This window comes from Lytechinus pictus, chromosome 3 (genome assembly GCF_037042905.1).
Source record: "Lytechinus pictus isolate F3 Inbred chromosome 3, Lp3.0, whole genome shotgun sequence".
Classification (NCBI taxonomy): Eukaryota; Metazoa; Echinodermata; class Echinoidea; order Temnopleuroida; family Toxopneustidae; genus Lytechinus; species Lytechinus pictus.
Window position 1 is genome coordinate 54533995 of NC_087247.1, and position 19408 is coordinate 54553402.

General features: G+C 35.3%; 1 protein-coding gene across 1 annotated transcript; it reads right to left on the reverse strand.

The window, feature by feature from the left end:
• Window positions 1-774: 774 nt before the first annotated feature.
• LOC129256980 (protein transport protein Sec61 subunit alpha-like 1) lies at window positions 775-17713 on the reverse strand. The gene is made up of 13 exons (XM_054895215.2): window positions 17645-17713; window positions 17287-17484; window positions 11473-11540; window positions 9983-10048; window positions 9210-9420; window positions 8732-8841; window positions 7521-7674; window positions 6548-6708; window positions 6106-6246; window positions 5519-5575; window positions 3844-4035; window positions 3330-3406; window positions 775-2240 (listed from the first exon to the last, which is right to left on the reverse strand). Exons 2-13 carry the CDS (start codon window positions 17288-17290, stop codon window positions 2054-2056), a joined length of 1428 nt encoding a protein of 475 aa, XP_054751190.1. The 5' UTR covers window positions 17291-17484; window positions 17645-17713; the 3' UTR covers window positions 775-2053.
• Between the last annotated feature and the right edge of the window lie 1695 nt (window positions 17714-19408).

A 19408-nucleotide genomic window follows, 5' to 3' on the forward strand; every position in this document is an offset into this window, starting at 1 on the left:
AGGATCCAGATCAAAAGTACTTCAAAAAAAATTGGTATCGCAATTTTTTTTTTTTTAAATGTATTTCTTTGTTTTTCGACATTTCGTTTTTGTTTTTTCGATGGAAATTGTTGAAGACTTAATTCTGATCATTAACAAGACAAATTAAGTTTAATCAGTAGAAGTAGAAATGATACATTTATGAATTTTGGCTAAATACACAATTTGCATTGGATTTGTACATGACTTCACGTTTTTGAGCAGTTTTGGGTCTGACATGCACATACATAATGTTGCGTAATTTCATAACCGCGTACCTGGGCATTGCAAATTTGGTCTCAAAAGTTGTGCGAGATTAAAAAGTAAAAAGCAAGCAGCGCGGTTGAAAATTTTCGTGGGCAAAAAAAAAATAGAGGGGGGGCTGATCCCCCCCGGGCCTTTTAGAGTGAAGAGAAATTTTTATGTAGAAGAGGTATATAACATATTTTGAATGTGGTCTAAAATACTTGCTTCAATTGAAGCGAATATTCAACTTATGGAAGGTTGACTTAAGCAGAGTTACCTGTGGTTGCTTATGGAAAACATACATGAATAATACATAATTGATACAATGGAGTCCGCATAAACCAAATGTCTAATAATTTTGAAGCAATTTTCATATTGGGTTGTGCAAAACATGTTATTTACCTCTTCCGAATCAAAGTTTGGCTTCTGTGGTCCAAAGAAATACAACTCGGGCAGATTCATCTGTACTCTCTCTCTCTTCCACACACATATAAAATAAACATTCACATGTTTGTAAACTGTCCAAAGATTTTAATTTAATCTTTATCACTACTTCAGACACAATATACCTCTGACAAAATGGTAGTTATCTGAAATAGATGGCAGAGAAATGTTAAGATATGCACTTAAACAGTACATAATGGAGGTAAAGAAAAGAAATAAATTGGGATAAAGTGGTAATTGCATTGTGACCAGTGCTATCAAATAAAAATAAAATGGCCCGGTATTTATATACAATTTATTTTCTATTGTAATTTGAATTAGAAAACATTTTAAAACTACAACTGGCAGGGTAAAACAAGTAGTAAGAACACTTGCGAATATTGATTAAGTTTTACTATAAAAATTCCCCAGTTCCCTTATACGGACACTACACAATGGACATTATTGACTATCAACTATCGCTAAAATTTGTTTGGAATGAAATGTACTATTTTTTACAAGTGCTGCACACTCATTTCATTGGAGCAAAAAAAAAAAAATGTCCCAGCCACCCCTACTTTACCAAGATTTCATCTTGTGCATCATTATATGTAATCTAATTGACCAATCATAGCTTCAATAACAAAACCATACATTTCGGCAATACACAGCCACATAATTTTACATAATTTACATGCACATGTTATATTTTGACACAGAGATTAAGAGAATCCCTGCCGTACTCCTCCAACATAGAGCAAATCTGGACCATTAAATTACCTTAATCACTACAAGTAATCAACATACACAATGATATCCAAGTTGGATTGAGGATATCCATGCACTGGAAAGTGTTGAATCAAAGAATGACATTTACTTTTCACTGCATTCCAAAAGGAAGAGTAAAGACAAAAGAAAAGAGTAAACATGGAAATAGAAGTAAAAGATATGTAGTAACAGCACTGTGACATTCATTATTTACAGTATAGTTCTTTATATTAGAAACTAGGAGTTTGAAAACAACTTGCCTGATAAACTGGTTAATTTTCAGTTCTTGTAAAAAGTGAATCGAGCATGCATGGCAAAGGCTTGAAAGGCTACATCAGAAGTTTAACCCTCATATTAAAAAAAATCAACAGGTATTGTGCCAATTGTGAACTGATGTATTATTTCCATTAATGTCAGATGACCCAATGATAAACATAGGCTCATCTTAAAATGCATAGCAGCAAACCAATCCTGTAATATGGGGTTTAGAGTGACAGGATGCACCCTATTGATTTGGTCCATGCGATCCAAATCAAACTATCAATATAATACCTATCCTAGTTTGATAATTATTTAGTTATTCTAAGAGTAATTAATGCTAGAAGAGTAATGCTCCCATACTGCCCATCTCGCTCTGTTCCTTGACAAAGATCTCAAAGTATTGGTAGATGATGGTGACAGCTAGCAGGATACCGGTTCCAGAGCCAATGGCTCCTAAGAGATCAGCTAATACAGACAGTGCACCGATACATAGACCACCAAAGGCAGCTGCAGTAGGGATGTACCTATTGATACAATTAAGGATAAAAGTCAGCAATCAACTATATTTCTACCCAACAGACTAATGGGGCATTGCAACAAACTTACATTCAATTGCAAATTAAGTGATTGAGTGGAAAGTGAGTGCAAATCAATTACAAATTTGTGTTTATTCAATCGATTTGTGATTTACTTTTGAAATTATGCTTGATTTGGAATCAAATGCAAGTTTCTTAATAAGCTCCATATGTTTACATTTATGAATATTTCTTTCTAGAGACATGGTAGTAATTGATCCATTACTTTACATAATGAATTAAGTACAATCTATGAAATCCAATCTAAAAACATTTGCTGCAATTTCCGGTAAGCTTTCAACACTGTCAAAGACAACTGTCATACAAAAACATATGCGTAAAATTTAGATTTGCTGACAAATAAGTCTATTGCTCATTTACTCAAGAAATTTTCAATGGGGGCAAACATAGGAGAGGTATGGACAACAACTTTAGATTAAACATTTTGCGCTTCCTGTGCACAGAGGTAAAGTTGAAATTCACCAAGCAATATCTGTTGATAACAATTGCACTTCTGTCATTACTGAAACAGTTGTCATGAATCTAGACAATACTCAGTGAGAACAAAGTGTAAATTAAAAGTCAAGCATGATTTAGTGTAGTTGGTTTCACGGCACACCATGTATCTTTCTTGGGCAAGTGTTGGTCCTGAAAAGGACCACCCAAGCTTTTCAGGACCACCACTTTCCCAAGAAAGATACAAGGTGTACCGTGAAACCAACTACAGTATTCTTCTTCGCCATAGAAACCTTCAGAAGTTACATCAAGCATGATTTCTTAAATGCTTCTCAAAACCAACGAACAAAATATTACTTGATTTAGAATAATCAACTGTCTTTTCCAATCATCCCATCCATGGTGTTCATATGACATTTATAACCTGAACTCATTCTATCATCCATACTATGCCCTCATATCATTACTAACAGATTTCACAACAGTCAGATCCCTTGAAAAGAAGCTTAAATATTGTTGGGGGTAATCAGTTCGACCTAAGAATTGAACTTAAAAACAAAGTAACAAACTCTGAAAGATTACCTGTTTAATTCATGGATCATTGACTTCTCTCTATGTCCCCTCATCACCATCTGTTGTTCTTTTAGTTGTTTAGCAACCTTGATCAACAACAAGAAAAAGAACCAAATTATCATTTTTCATAATATTAATGAGACATAATGGCACTCCTATCTAACACATTATTATGGTCTCATTTCCAGGAATCTTGTTGTTTTTACAGCAACAATAAATTGAATATATTTTCTCAACTGCGCTTGCTTTGTAATATTGCAGAGATCAAAATACATGTTTCCAAAATGTATATAATAGTTCATTAACACCGCATAGAAATTCTGCACAAACAAGAATTTAAGTGGATCCTTGACAGCAGAGTCAAAATTTATGCCTCCAAAATTTAGAATACAGATAACTTTGCCTAAGTAAAATTTATTTTCAAAAATGAAAAATCTGTTGGACTTAGATGTTAATAACACAGATTTTGCATATTCAGGTCTGAAATGGAGGAATCATGAGATGTGTAGAAGAAACAACTCACATCCTTGGCAGATGATCCTGAGACTTCAATCCAAGTCTTGGAGAAGAAGGCGCATGAGCCCAACATGAAGACAATGTATGCCACGGCATGAATAGGATCACTCACAATGCGGGTGATATTCTCAGGAGGTGACATGTAGTAGCACAAACCACCTACAGGGTAAGAGCGGGCAGGGCCCCCATCACCAGCCTCCTGTATCAATTAAACAGAGAGTTGAAGATGTGTTATGAGGATATTATACTACCACGACAGCTATCAATATACTAATAAACAAAAATATATTCATTCATTAAATTAGACATACTACATAAGAAAAGGCTATCTCTTGAGTAAACTGGTAAAAAAAAAGAAACAGTTAAAAACTTTTTCAGTAAAACTTCCATGTGTAAACAATTTGAAACAAATTTAAGCTCAACATGCAAAATTGGCAGGACATGAGAGTAACACAGATTGGTTTCAACACTGTCTTTAGAAATTCCAATGGGAGGGAGAAGCCTATTTAAAACTACATGACAAATCTATGTCATCAGTCTTTGAAAGAAAAATGTGCTCAATAAATCAACAATCCAAATTCATTGTAGCTTTCAAATTCAGGAAAAAAAATATTGGGTTAACAACTTGTTATTCTCACTACACGGCAGCAAAAAAGTGACTGTGTGTGATGACTAGCTTTAATAAAGGGTAGGTGTATGTCCTGTTGCTCAGATGTATATCATATATGTTAATGTGACATAAAAGTAATCAGAGCAAACATGAAACTTAATATACCTGTGCTTTATTCTGCTCTGTATGTGGATGTAAACAAACAAAGCAGCAGTAACACACAGGTGAAAAAAGGTTAGATGTTTTAGTAAATACTAAGATAAAGTCCCAACTGAATAAAATCTGTATTCATGAATATTGCATGGAGACAACTGGGCTGGAAAATCCCCTCACTAAAAAGACTGAAAATCAACAGCTAGTGCACATTTCAGGGCTTCAATTTCTAACTAAGAAATATATATTTACATTTATGTGAAAGGTGAGACTATTAATGGTAGCTATAAACACTTAACAAACAATTTCATTTACTGGGACAATCAAAGCCTGGATATAGTTTTGGTAAAGGGTCAATAATGTGAAATATAATGTATCATCCAAAATTCTTATGTAATCATGCAAATTTGACATTGATTCACATCAAGTGCCCTCTCTAAGAGATGTTTTTATTTTTTCTCTTAAAAAGGCTCTTCATGCATTTATTTTTCAAATCTAGCAAATGGATATATCGAAAGGCTACAAACAGATTATATCCTAAAAATTTCAGCTCATTCAAAGCTTTGGAAATGGTTTTTAACAAACATGAAAAAATAGATATATCATTTTGATCGGGGACCCAGTCAAAACATATTTCAATGTAAAATCACATATCTTAATTTCATATCCTACACAACACAATACCTGTTTTAGGGCAAACACTTTCATATTTAATCTAAAAATTAATTGGAATCATGTTGCCACAATTAGGGGATCAGCTTAAGGTAAAGGAAGAAGAAATGATTTGGAATCATGTTGCCACAATTAGGGGATCTGCCTATTAAAGGTAAAGGAAGAAGAAATGATTTGGAATCTTGTTGCCACAATAAGGGGATCTGCCTAAGGTAAAGACAGGCTTAAGAATGACAAAAACACTTACAGCCCAAACACCAAGTAAGTTGACAAAGAAATTCCCGCTGAATTTAACAGCAAGCATCTGTAAAATAAAATATACATATATCATTGTGAAAAAATTTAGATTTTACATCCTCATATAGAGAACTATCAAGATATGCTTTCTTTCAGCAGCCACATGAAAGGATTCACTGTTCAAATATTTTAAAATTTAACTGACCATTGGATTTATTCTCAATATCAGAAATAAGGTTTGTACAGAATATGTGTATTAGTCTGAACATGTAAATCATCTACTTATTACAACTGTGACTGTTCATTATAGAAGTAAATCAAATTTCAATTTTGCACTTTCAGTGATATCCACTAAATTCTACTTTCTTGATCATCTGTTCACATTGGAAAACTGATGAAAATCAAGCTCTGGTAAATTATCGATTCTTAATAAAACCCACACACATCACTATTTCCCCTACGTATGGTAAAAATAAGGCAATCACAAGTACCACAGTGGGGGTCCATTCAATAACTATTTCCAGTGGAAAGCTTTATTGCACTGGGCAACAACACCTCTAGTTCAATGAAAACACAAAATACTTGATATCCCATTACCTGTGAAATAACATAAAGATTTGAAACAAGTGCACTCTGAAGAATGATAGGAATATTGGAGGTGTAGAAGAGCTTGATGGGATAGCTGCTATACTGTCCTCTGTAACGAGCTGATTTGATTGGCAGATCAACACGGAAGCCCTGAAAAAGAAACAAACAGTTGGTAAAAGTTATTAAAAAGAAAATAAACCTAAAATGACAAATACCAAGGATAAATCTGAAAAAAGAACCAACTAATCCTGTATGAAATTTACATAGAATATCATGGAAAAATTGCCTTTTCAGCATTCAAGGGGCGGTTATTGAAGTTTCTCATCATTGATTTTTAATAATACATTTTTTCTCAACCAATCAGATGCAAGGATTTAAATAGCTTATGAGAGGACAGTTGCTGAAACAGAGATAGCGTCATAGCAAATGAATACATATTGAATGTACTAACTTGGAAGTAGATGACGATAGCAAAGACGAGGATTGTAGCCATGAGATTCATCAGGTTGGGTAGGTTCTGACGGTAGAAAGCCTCACGGAGACCTCGTACCTTGTCCTGACGGGTAGCAAGAAGATGGAAGAGGGCAATAATGGCACCCTCAAACTCGGTTCCTGCAATGACAGAGAGTGATTTGGAAGTTAAGCCATCATGGAAAATCATACTAACAAGTTTAAAGGAGTACTCTAGGCTGAAATTAATATGATCTGAACAGATTGAGAAAAATCAGACAAACAAAACACTGAAAATTTGATCAAAATCAGATGAAGGAATAACAAAGTTATGGCATTTTAAAGTTGCATTATTCCGGTGAAACATTTCTAAGCATGTCCTTGTGAATATTCAATAAGCAAACTCATGATGTCATATCCCCACTTGTTATTATGTATTTTATTATATGAAATTAGGTTTATTCAAATTTTTTCCTTCAAGAACCAAAATTATTGGAATAACTGCTAAAGTGCATATTACATATTCATTCCTGCAATTTATTTCATTACAAGGCAGACATATCATTCACACATGTATGATAGAATGAAACAATAATGATTTCATGAATAACATAAGAACAGGGAAAGTGGGGATGTGACATCATCAGCCCATCTAATGAATATTCATGATGACGTGCATATAACTGTTTTCACAATATATTGCTAAACTTTCCACAACTTCACTATTTGTTATCAGATTTTGATGAAATCTTCAGCATTTATCTCTGCGAATTTTACTATATTTATTCATATATAAATATTTTCATCCCAGAGCATCCCTGTAAGCTGGCTAGTCAAATCTAATGAGGCTTATGAACATGCTTTCCTGCTGATAATTAAAATATAAACAGGGGACATGTCAATAGTTATACAACCTAGATTATATTTTGACTAGAGTTAATACAAGGTTGACTTGACATAATAAACATACTTACCACGTCCTGTGTTGACTGTGGCAGGACTGAATGCTCTCCATACAATGGTCTCACATATATTGGTTGCAATGAAGAGTGAGATACCTGAACCAAGACCATAACCCTTTTGCAGCAACTCATCCAGTAATAAAACAACCAGGCCGGCAACAAACAACTGCAATGTAAGAAGTAAACAACATGGTATTACTAAATAGGTTCATTATTGCGGATTGAAATAATCGCTAGAGGGTATTCATTTGTCTCGCAATCTACTATGGTCAACAAGGAAATTCGTGATCACTCTCGCAAAAAGTGTTCACTGGCTTTCTAGGAAATTCGTGATCACTCTCGCAAAAAGTGTTCACTAGCTTACAAGTTCACGAGCTTTCGAGTGCCGCTGCAACTCTTTATCAAGTGACGAAAATTATCTGATAACGTACTCTATTTATACTAATCTCCAGGATGGTATTACTTGGTACTTTGTAGGATTCCTCCAAAAGATGCAATAAAATGTGTTTAAGGACGTTCCACAGTTAAAATGAAATTCATGTCATTTTCACCAAATTTTGCACAGTCAATTGAGCACCTGAATGTTTCAAATATGCAAAAAATAATATGGGTTCATGTGCTTGATTTTTAGCTATTGAGCTTTGAAGTTCACCCAATTGGAAGTTCTCGAAAATTGTGCATTCAAAAGAATTTGGCATATTTAGATTCATTGAACTGATGAAAATACAAAATTGAAACAGGGATGTCACTGAGAATTCACTTTAAAGATACCAGGAAAATCATCTAAAATGTCCCATTTGTACACAAAAGGTGTTTTCTACAGATACAAGTATGTTGAAATAGTTTGAATTACTACTTTTGTCTGAAAATCAGCATCCCTGTACATGTATACTGTACATGACATAGGAAAATATTCAATACATATGGAAAAGCTATATTTAGCCATTTGAGCATCCCTCCAGTCTAGTAAGTTTGCAATGGAAGTCAGTCTAATTTCTATGAAAGCTACAAATTATGACTGTCCAAGAGAAACCAAGAAATGAGTCTTAACAGGCAAGGCGGTCTTAATGGTATGGATTGCCTTGTACCAAATTCAGTACCAAGTCAAAATCCATAGGAAACTGAAAGATGCCCTTTACAAACCGGTACCTGTATTAGGTTGACCTGCATTACAAATGTGCACTGTGAAACTGCATCAAAATATAAAATTTCTTAAAACTAACCTGAATAATGATAAGGAGGCAAATACCGGCTCCAATCTCTGAAGGGTCTCCATACATACCAGTCATCACGTACACGATAGCCTGACCCACAGTAATGATCATTCCAAACACTGGTGAGAGAGCATATAATTGTTCTACAGATTATGTTCACAGAATAATGACAACTTGATAGAGCCTGCTTGATAAATGATAACTATTTTGGTATACATGGTGATACATGTATGTGACCTTATCCAAATTTGGTTCTATCACACTTTTATACCAAGAACATCTGGCATGAAATTCTTGTTGACAAATGAGAGGATACAATATTCATAGCACACAAGATCACATTGGTCTGCGAAAGTTACTGTCAAAACTTTCAATGAAATGCCCCCTGGTCTCGTCATTTTTCTCAGCATGTATCTCCTTGACAGCTCACTCCTCTTTCTAACCCCACAAGTGAGAAAGGAATGACATGAAATCTGATCACACTTACATTTCTGAGCTCCGTTGAAGAGTGCCCTGTCCTTGGCAGTGTCTCCAACCTCAATGATCTTAGCTCCAGCAAGGAGCTGCATGATGAGACCTGATGTAACGATTGGAGAGATACCAAGCTCCATCAGGGTACCTCTATTGGAGGCCAAGATGACCCTTATCCAGTAGAATGGATCCGCCGAGTCTGAGGACATGATTCCAAATAATGGAATCTGACAAAGATAGAGAAGGGACACAATTATCATATCAGTCAGATACAAGTTGAGAACAGTTCTCTCAAGTGAAAATATATTGCCTTTATTTTAGAGACGTCTTGTACATGTACATTTGAGGAAATAATGAGAGTATATATATTTCTCAGTGATATATATGACCGTATTTAACAAATAATGATGACAACAATTACATGTACCAGGGGACAAAATTACACAGGGTGCTCAGGGCAATTAAAATGCTCAAAAGAGCACTGGAAAATAAAAAAGAGACCTGGTAATTTCCCATTCACTGCAAAGATGAAGCAAATACAAATTTAGGCAGTAGACTGTGGAAAGTAGTACTAAAAAAAAAAATTGCATGACTTGTACAATATTTTGACAGAGGTTTACACAATACTCGGGACATTAACTGTACAGGTTATGACAATTTTTTGTTTACATGCACTATTGGCCACATCTGACTCCAGGAATTCATGTGATATTAGACATGTGATTTGTGAAATTATAAAAAATAAACTATTGAAGAATTACAGCTAATATAATAAATGATTTGACCCACCTGACAGCAAACAAGGAAGATAAACAGTGTGATGGCAGTCCATAGCACCTTTTCTCTGAACTGAATCTGTAAGTAATCAATGAAAAGCAAAGGAAAAAAAAACATCTAAGAGGCATCAAGGATAAAGAGAAAGAAATTATATTTTGTATTTTCCAATTATCCCTCTCCTGATCCAAGTAATAAGATGTTTTAGGTCATGTCCGCCTAAAATTCACATTGAGTTGAATAAACAGAATCAAATTAAAGGACAAGTCCACCCCAACAAAATGTCGATTTAAATAAAAAGAGAAAAATCCAACGAGCATAACACTGAAAGTTTCATCAAAATCGGATGTAAAATAGGAAAGTTGTGACATTTTTAAGTTTCGCTTAATTTCACATAATAGTTATATGCACATCCCGGTCGGTATGCAAATGAGGGAACTGATGACATCAGTCACTCACTTTTCCTTTTGTATTTTATTATATGAAATATGATATATTCTAATTTTCTCCTCATTGTCCTGTGAAACAAAGTTTTATTTCTCCCTGAACATGTGGAATTACCATCGTTTAACATTATATGGTTCAGGCAAGTTGGTCCTTATTGTCAAATCTGTAAAAATGAAATATTGTATAATTCAAACAATAAAAAACAAAAGAAATAGTGAGTGGGGGACATCATCAATTCTCTCATTTGCATGTGACTAAATTGTGCATATAACTGTTTTGTGAAAAATAAGCGAAAATTTAGAATGTCATAACTTTCTTATTTTACATCCGATTTTGATGAAATTTTCAGCATTACGCTTGTCTGATTTTTCTCAGTTGAATCAAATCAACATTTTAATAAGGTGGACTTGACCTTTAACAAAGCAAACGCTTTCTAACAAACTATGAAAAACTACAATGTTTGATAATTTCAAAGTTTTACTGTGAAAAACATACTGTGAGTTGATGCAATAAACTAATATTTTTTCATACTTCACCTAATGAAATCTAAAACATTCAATTTCAAATAATCCCTTGTAATCATTTTTTTACTAATTATTCATGCACAAACAATACATCATGTCATTTCACACTATTTCACTATAAAACTACTGCATATTTGTAATGCACTAACAAGAATAACATTATTGGTAACAGCCAATATTCCAAATAACTTGGTATTCCCCGACCATTTAACATCAACAAACTGTGTGAATTGGATTCAAACAAGGAAATTTGACTACATTCTGAGCTTTCTGAGGTCTCTGTCTGTCAAAAAAAATAGTTTGATTTCTTCTACCTTGAAGCCTAGCTATAAGAGTAAATGTGAAAAATTGAAGAATTTGAATAATATATATACTGTATATATAAGTTTGAATAATATATATATATATATATATATATATATATATATATATATATATATATATATATATATATAGTCTATGCAATTTATCTTGATTCAAATAATTAACTAAAATAGAAATACACTTTAAATATTGAATGTGCAGACTACTTACCTTCCTTTCAGGTTTTGAAATTTCAGGAAGGATTGCACAGAAAGGTTTGAGGACTTCCAGAAACTTCACTGTAAAACAAATTTTTAAAAATTAATTTGACATGTATGCAGCATGAGGCATAAATTACAAGAAATTTCAAAAAATCTCCAGATACTTACTTTACAGAAGTCAATCAATAAAGAAAAATAATAAAAAAAAATCATAGTGCATTTCTCACAAAGCATAGGCTATATCGTATTTTTAATCATTAAACCACACCAAATACTAGAACACAAATATCTTAAGAGGTATCAAAAACAGTTTTACACATCATAACATGCAATGTTTTATACATGCAGATTAATCACATTCTATAGCCACATACCAATGTGACTGTAGTCTGTGTGGAGGTTTGAAGCAAAGAAAAAGAACACCTATTAATATCTGATTACAAAATATAGTCTTTGAGTGTCTTGTTTGACCCATAGGCCATGGTCTGGAAAACAATCTGTCAACTGGGCGTTGTGGCGTGCGCCTGTAATCCAAGCAGTGGGGAAGTTACAAATTGATGCAGAGGTTTGAGGTTCGAGCCCTGGTCACGTCTTTCGGATGGTGACGTTAAAGGTCGGTCCCAGACGTAAATAATCATATCTGATTGATACACGTCTGACAAAACTCTAATACACACACACACACACACAATGTTTTATTTTGTCTAAAATTATTCTTTATGACACAACTTACACAAGAAGACCATTCCTTGATTGGTTGCCCCCCCCAAAAAAAAAATCCCCTCCATGCATGCATGAATCCATTTTGATATCACCTTTTTGTTTTTCTTTCCTCACTAACTGAAATTAACTGTTTCAGGGGAGGGGGGACTCTTTATCCTTTGATGATTGATCTTTCAATCCTCCATTTTCGTACATGTTGCATTAAAGTCTTAAATTCGTTGTTTGGGACTTCTGAATTGTCTCAATAATCCCCTTTCTCCTTCATCTCATCCTCTTAATCCTCCTGCTCCGCTTCATCTTCTCAGGCATCCTTTTCCGGAGTAACTTTAAAATCCAATGTCATAATCAATTATGAGAGCACGGATACTACACGTATCTAACTGTAGTGTTAGAATGAGCCATCACACACACACAAGACATTATATCACATGACATTGGATTCTAAAGGTAAGCCTCCTTGGCTTTTCCACCTCTTCAGCTTCCTACCTTTTCTCCTTTTCGATCTAAACTTGAGAAAGGGAAAGAAGCTGAAGAGGAAAGGGTTAAAAAGGGGTCTTCAATCCCCTCTGTTAGTTTTGTCATCTCCTGCTCTTTTTTACTTTATCTCCTCTTGGATTAACAAACTCCTACTCAATGCTGTTAAAACACATTAGTGTGCCCCCCCCCCCTTTATAAAATCCTGTATCTGCCCCTGGTGTGAAGATACTATATTTGAAAAGAGATATACCTAGTGCTGTAGCCGAACTGCCGAACCGAACGGATGTTCGCCGAACTTGGCACTTCCGAACCGGACCGAACCGAACACAAAGGCCTGGTTCGATGGTTCGGTACAATAAAATTAGGCACAATTATTTTACTAAATAATGTGAATAAAAGCGGGGACTACATATATTTAAATATAAAATGAAAAAAAATATTGGTTAGTGATTGTGCACAATAAAATTCCACACAAAATATTTTTTAAATCCACTATTTAAGCTCCCATCTTGTCTTTGATTGAATTGTTATCAACTTAAGAATATTTTATTAACATGAATATATTTTTTCTTCATTAAATGAGGGGACATTTGAAGCTAAACTCGGTATAAAAGTGTGGTTGAATTACGTATTGCCGTAATCGATCGTGATCGTAATCGGACCTAATTGTTTTCTATTTAATTAAGAAAAAGGACAAGACATAAATTCATTCCTCGTAAATGACAAAGTATGACAGCTTCGGTCTCGTCTTTGATTGAATTTTTATCAGTCTCAATTTTTTTATTACCATGAATTTATTTATTTTTCTCATAAAATGTGGGGATATTTTAAGCTAAACTCGGTTAAAAAGTGTAGTTGAATTACGTATAACTGTAATCGATCATGATTGTGATCGGGCGTACATGTAATTGTTTTGTATTTAATAATAGAAAAAAAACTGACATAAATTCATTCCTTGTGACTGACAAAGTAATGGTAAAGTATGTATATTTCACCTTCTGAAATATACATATCAATATTAAAGATAAATAAATAAGAGATGAAGGAATGAGGTTAGAAAAAACAGAAAAGATAAAAATTCAAAGCAAGTCAACGCATGTTCCCTTATTGTGAACCGGAAGTGGTTGGTAAGGAAAGTTGAAACAGGAAGTCCAAACAACCTGCTCTCAGTTGCTATTATGCTGGTAAAATTCATATTCTGAATTTGAAATGTTTTTCCATTGTCAATATTTTCTAAAAAGTGGTTTAATCTGGTCATTTACTGAAAATGAAATGATAAATTTTCAGTTCCGTCTTGGTTCTGACGATCAACGCCGAGTGATTTCATAACACTAAAATACACAGTACAGTCCCATGTACTCATTTTCGTGTTGGAAATATGTTTGAAGTCACTCTAGTGTCGATCTTTCGGGACCAAGAATGGACTGATATTTTATCTTTTTAAAGTAATTGATTGACCAGATTTAACCACTTTTCAGAAAATAGGGACTTTCTAAAAGATTTCATATTCTTTGGAATGTGAATTTTACCAGTATAAAAACAGTTGAGTTGAGGTTGTTTGTCTACTGTTCAGACATTCCCGATCAACACTTTCCAATCGGAGAAGCTGCGTTTGCAATGGCATTGTAATCGATCATGATCATATCTACATGGAATAATCAATGAACAAAAAAATATTCTGTTCTTTGTAATTCTGTTTCTGTCCTAATTCTCTCGTTATCAATATTATTTTCTTTGTTTTTTTTATTCAATTTAAAAATGAAAGTAGAAATGACTCTTATTTTTGGTTTCAAGATTGAAATAAATAAAAGAAAGTTATGCAGCAATTTTTATAACCATTCTTTTTAGAAACAAAATTTATTATAAATATACGACAGAATTTTGTTATCATTATTTGTCCGAGGGTTGGCAATCACGAGTTTTACATGTTAATAATTTAATTGCGCATTAATTGCCGAACCCCGAACCGAACCAAAGTTTGGAAAAAATTTGCTGAACCCTGCCGAACCGAACAGAACCCGAACATGCCGCCTGACTTGCAGCACTAGATATACCCCTTTCATCCTTGATGTAACCCACATGGTGTCAAAAAATATATTTCAAGAGGGAGCTAACATACCCCCTTTGCAGGGTCGGAATTACACGGGGGCGACGGGCGATTTTGCCCCCATGACAGCCCAAATCGCCCCTAAAAATTCTCAAAACCCAATGCTTTGGGGCGACTATTTATTTCAGAATCGTCCCAATAAAATACCATCGACAATGTAAAAAATACTTCACATAATTACGTTCTCCGGCGGCGGAGCAAGCGCATCTTTTATATCGCCCTTGCCAGCTTTAAGTTGAACGGTCGATGCAATATCCGAACCTTCCGTAACACCGGAAGCTTCGCGATTGTGAATAAACGCGCAATGCAATATGGGATGCGGAGTACGCATAGTCTTTAGCACGGGGTTTTTAGAATTGTTGACGCACTTGCAGCATGGCTTATGTACATGTACGCGTGCACGATTAGATTGCACAGCTGGTACTGAGACCACGTGCATCGTACGGTATAGTATGTGTACTAGGCATGCACAGAATTGTATGCGATCAGCTGGTGATTGTGACAGCGCTGATTATCGACATCGTCAAGTCGGAGTGCGAGATGGATAAGTTTCTAATTCGAGTTCAACCTGGCTCTACCAAATGGCCAGAGCCAGCGCCAGAAGCCTCTCCAAATCGAGATACTGGTACGAAATCCTATATTTGTGGTTGAAAATTGACCTTTTTTTTTTTTTGCTTGTCACATTTTTGGGCCCCCCCCCCCTGTGAAAAATCCTAGGTACGCCACTGCTCTGGTGGGATCACTGTTGTTTATTGCAAGGCCTGTAGCCTACAGTAATTACAGTTAAAAATGTTCTGAGCTTTTAGGCGTCACAGTGAGTCTCGGAATGTCAAAAGGTAATTGCTGGTATGCGATAAAAAAGTAGCCCCATGAATTAGAAAATAGCCCCAAGATGTTCAGTGGTAGCCCCTATGTAAAAAAAAAGTAGCCCCTAAAAAAAGAAATAAATTCCTACCCTGCCCCTTTGGCTTTACTCGAATTGTAATTGTACACACATACACACACGCCACGTGCAGATTCCCAGCTCTTATACATGTTCTACTGGTGACCACTGCACTAGAGACACAGAGCTCGATCCGGTTGACCCATTCATTTCACCTCACTGCACAAGTAGAATGCGACATAGAGGTATGTAATGTTATTTATATCAAACAAAATTTTCAAAATGGTCATTATTAATGCCAGTTCATCCTCGCTCAAACTCGAGAAAAATAATGACTCATTTATCCAACATCGCCTTGCGTTTAAGCTTTGAGGGTGATATGCGACACATTTGTGAAGTCGGAAAATGACCATCGCCCAAAGAAAAAACCTTCCCTAATTCATACATCAGCATCAAGAAAACGTCGCCTGAGAAATGAAAGATAAAGGCCGAACAAAAATTGATAATATGCATGAATTATGAAAATGAATAATCACTTTAAAAACACCCATTTCATATTTTCTGCATCAAAAGACCTTTTCGAACTTGGAATCATGCTCGAAAAGAAAGAAAATTTATGTTTCATCGAATAGCGACGATATGAGAGAGAAAATAAAACCCGGAAGTCAGATCCCGCGAAACTTGGTATTTTCAAGATTGCGACTTTTTGGGGGATGTACACGTGACAAGATCGTCTATGTAAAATGGATTATTATGGACCTCAGATGTTAATTTTAAATGTAGGCCTAATAATTTTGTATACCATAAAACTTATTTCCCTTACATACCATTTTTATTTTTTTTTTATTTGAGTTTTTGTAAAAAATGATGTAGGCCTAGGCCTAGGCTAATTGATCTCGGCAATTTAACACGGTGACATGACAGATACGAGTGTCGTAATCTCGAACCGGCTGTGTGTGTGTGTATTTGAGTTTTGCCAGACGTGTATCAATCAGATATGATTATTTACATCTGAGACCTCTGCATCAATTTGTAACTTCCCTACAGCTTGGATTACAGGCGCACGCCACAACACCCGGCTGTGATCACTCACACGTATTGCGAGGTTAGTATTAGTATACTGTGATAGCTACCATTTGTTTTGTGTGTGGATGACAACAAAAATCCTTATCAAAACAAAAGTAGACAGTGAATTTTTAAAGTAGACGGTGAAAAGGGGTAATTTTCATGAGACATGAGGAATCTAATTCTAATTAATCATTAATAATAATATCAGATCACATTTTTAATTTTATTTTTGCCGCCAAGGTACGTTAATCCTTTTCTTTCTGCAGCAAATGTAACAAAGGAAATTGGTCTCCCAAACTGGAAACTGTCTCTGAAATTGAATACCCAAATTCTTTACATAAGTCTCTGATATTGGAGATAAACTATCATGGGAGACAGTCTCCCATATTGGCCGTGCGCCACATATTACTATTATTTAATTACAGTCGGTATGCACGTCAACAGTCATGACATGCAGTGCAGGAAGAAAGCTCAGCGTCGATTGCTCGCTGCCGCACTTCGTCTTCGTAATTTTTAGTCGATATCAATATTAATCCTATATAATATATACATGGAAATATACTTACCCATGATCGCTTCTTTTTCTGGAAGTTATCAGATGGAAAAGAGGGGAAACCAAGAGAGAAACCTTGGTAAATACGGCTCTTCTGCAGAGGACTCACTCCAAATTACACGGCCAACATATGAAAAGGGCTTGGTCACGTGACAAATACACGTACACGTCGGCATTTAGAGCCTTGGCTTTGGGCGTCAGATCCTGTATTCTAAATAATTTAAATTATCAAAGGATGTAACAATTTATTTTTTTCCATTTTATTAATTGAAATTGTCTATTTTGTGCTAATTACATATGTCTTAATCCTATCTAATAGACTTGAATTCATGTATCATCAGAATATTATCTGACACATTTATACAATTTACTGGTAAAAGGCTATTATGGGACGTTGCAACAAAACCGTCCATGCGTCACTGATCTCTACAAGTTGAGTCGGAAATCGGGATCCCGTGCGTGCCATGGTGCATGCGTGTCCCATATGGAGTTCAAAATTGGCAATTTTTGGAACTGTCATGAAATTCAATTATTTTATTTATTTACCCAGACAATTAAATGGGAAAATTTTCATTGAATGGGCTACGCTTTTCACTATGATTTCGATAGTAGAAATTCATTGCAACTTTGCAAGGCGTTTTCTGGACAGTCCATCGGGTAATATATATTTTTTTTTTGGGGGGGGGGGCGGCCGCCGGGGAAGGCATATATGCAAAAATTCACAAGTTTTTGTTAAAAGTGTGCATTGACAAGGGCGGATCTGAGCCTTTGACAATATGGGGGGCGAATTTTTTTCACCCATATAGTCCTACATACACTCTAAATTACAGGGATTTAAAATAAGTCCAGATGGACTGTAGCTAGGGACCAATCGATTTCTGAATTTAGTTTTAATCCTAACGACTTAAATTTAAATCTCAAATGATTTAAATTTAAATCTTTCGAGATTTAAAAATGAATCTTAAGGATTCAAACTAAATCCGGAATTCGATTGGTCCCTAACTACAGTCCATGTGGACTTGTTTTAAATCCCTGTAATTTAGAGTGTACACTTTGACACTGTATTCTTATTTAAAAAAATGCAATAATCCCAATATAGTGCGAGCGCGAATTGCGAGCTTTTTTGTGTGTGGAAATTTCATGTATTTGTCCTGGAAATTGAACATTCTCAGTGGCGTAACAGGCGGGGGGCAGGGGGGGGCAAGCTGTCAAGTCAATATGCTTCTCGTGATTAGAGTTTTTATTATTCGTTTTGGCGAGATACGCATCCTGCCTATTCATAATTTTCATAAATAAAAAATTTCAGCTCGCGCTACGCGCGCTCGCATCAAATGTTTAATTAGATAGCCATCCAGTTCATGATTACAAAAAGTGCTTATAAACCGTCCAGTTATCATCTCAGGATGTTAGAAATTTTCAGCTCGCGCTTCGCGCTCGCATTATTTATTTCGTGAGGTATCAACTTCATGACCCAATGCAAACATCTAGTCCTTAACAGGTCCCTTTTCAAGTCAATAGGGTCTACATTAAAAACAAATAGCTCGCGCTTCTTGCTCGATTTTGAGAAATAGGCAAAATATTTGTGTGTTGACCCGCCCCCAAATGTTCTTTTGCCTCCCCCGAGGTTAAAAATCCTGGGCCGCCATTGCCCCAGACCCGATCCGCATAGCACTGGCCCCCAAAAGTTCTACAACCGAGAACATAAAAGAAATGATGAAAGAAAAGGAAAGGAAGATGTAAGATATGATGTTATTTTCTGAATACCATGTCACAATCAATCTCAAAGTTAGATTCTCATGAAAAGCTCTTTTTTTTCTCGCTCGCTTCGCTCGCTCGGGACTTATATTAAGCAACTTTTTGCTGCGCGCGCACTGCTGTGCCCCCTCTTTTTTTTTTGGGGGGGGATACTTATCACGCATTGAGCTTTGCCCTAATGCTCGGGGCTCAATCATAAAAAATCCTGTTCATACCATGATATGACCGAGAAATTTTTGGCTCTTGCCCCCCCTGGCCACCGACCCCTGTTACGCCACTGAACATTCTGGGCAATGTTTATGGAGTCCTGAACAATTAAGATGGGTGTATATGTAACTAGATAATTGCGATCGAGTACGAAGCACATACGAGCAGAAATA

Coding starts and splice junctions, on each gene's coding strand:
- LOC129256980 (XM_054895215.2), bottom strand. Junction 10,049..11,472: donor TTTCAAAACCTGAAAGGAAG/GTAAGTAGTCTG, acceptor GATTACTTACAG/ATTCAGTTCAGAGAAAAGGT. Junction 9,421..9,982: donor TCTTCCTTGTTTGCTGTCAG/GTGGGTCAAATC, acceptor TATCTTTGTCAG/ATTCCATTATTTGGAATCAT.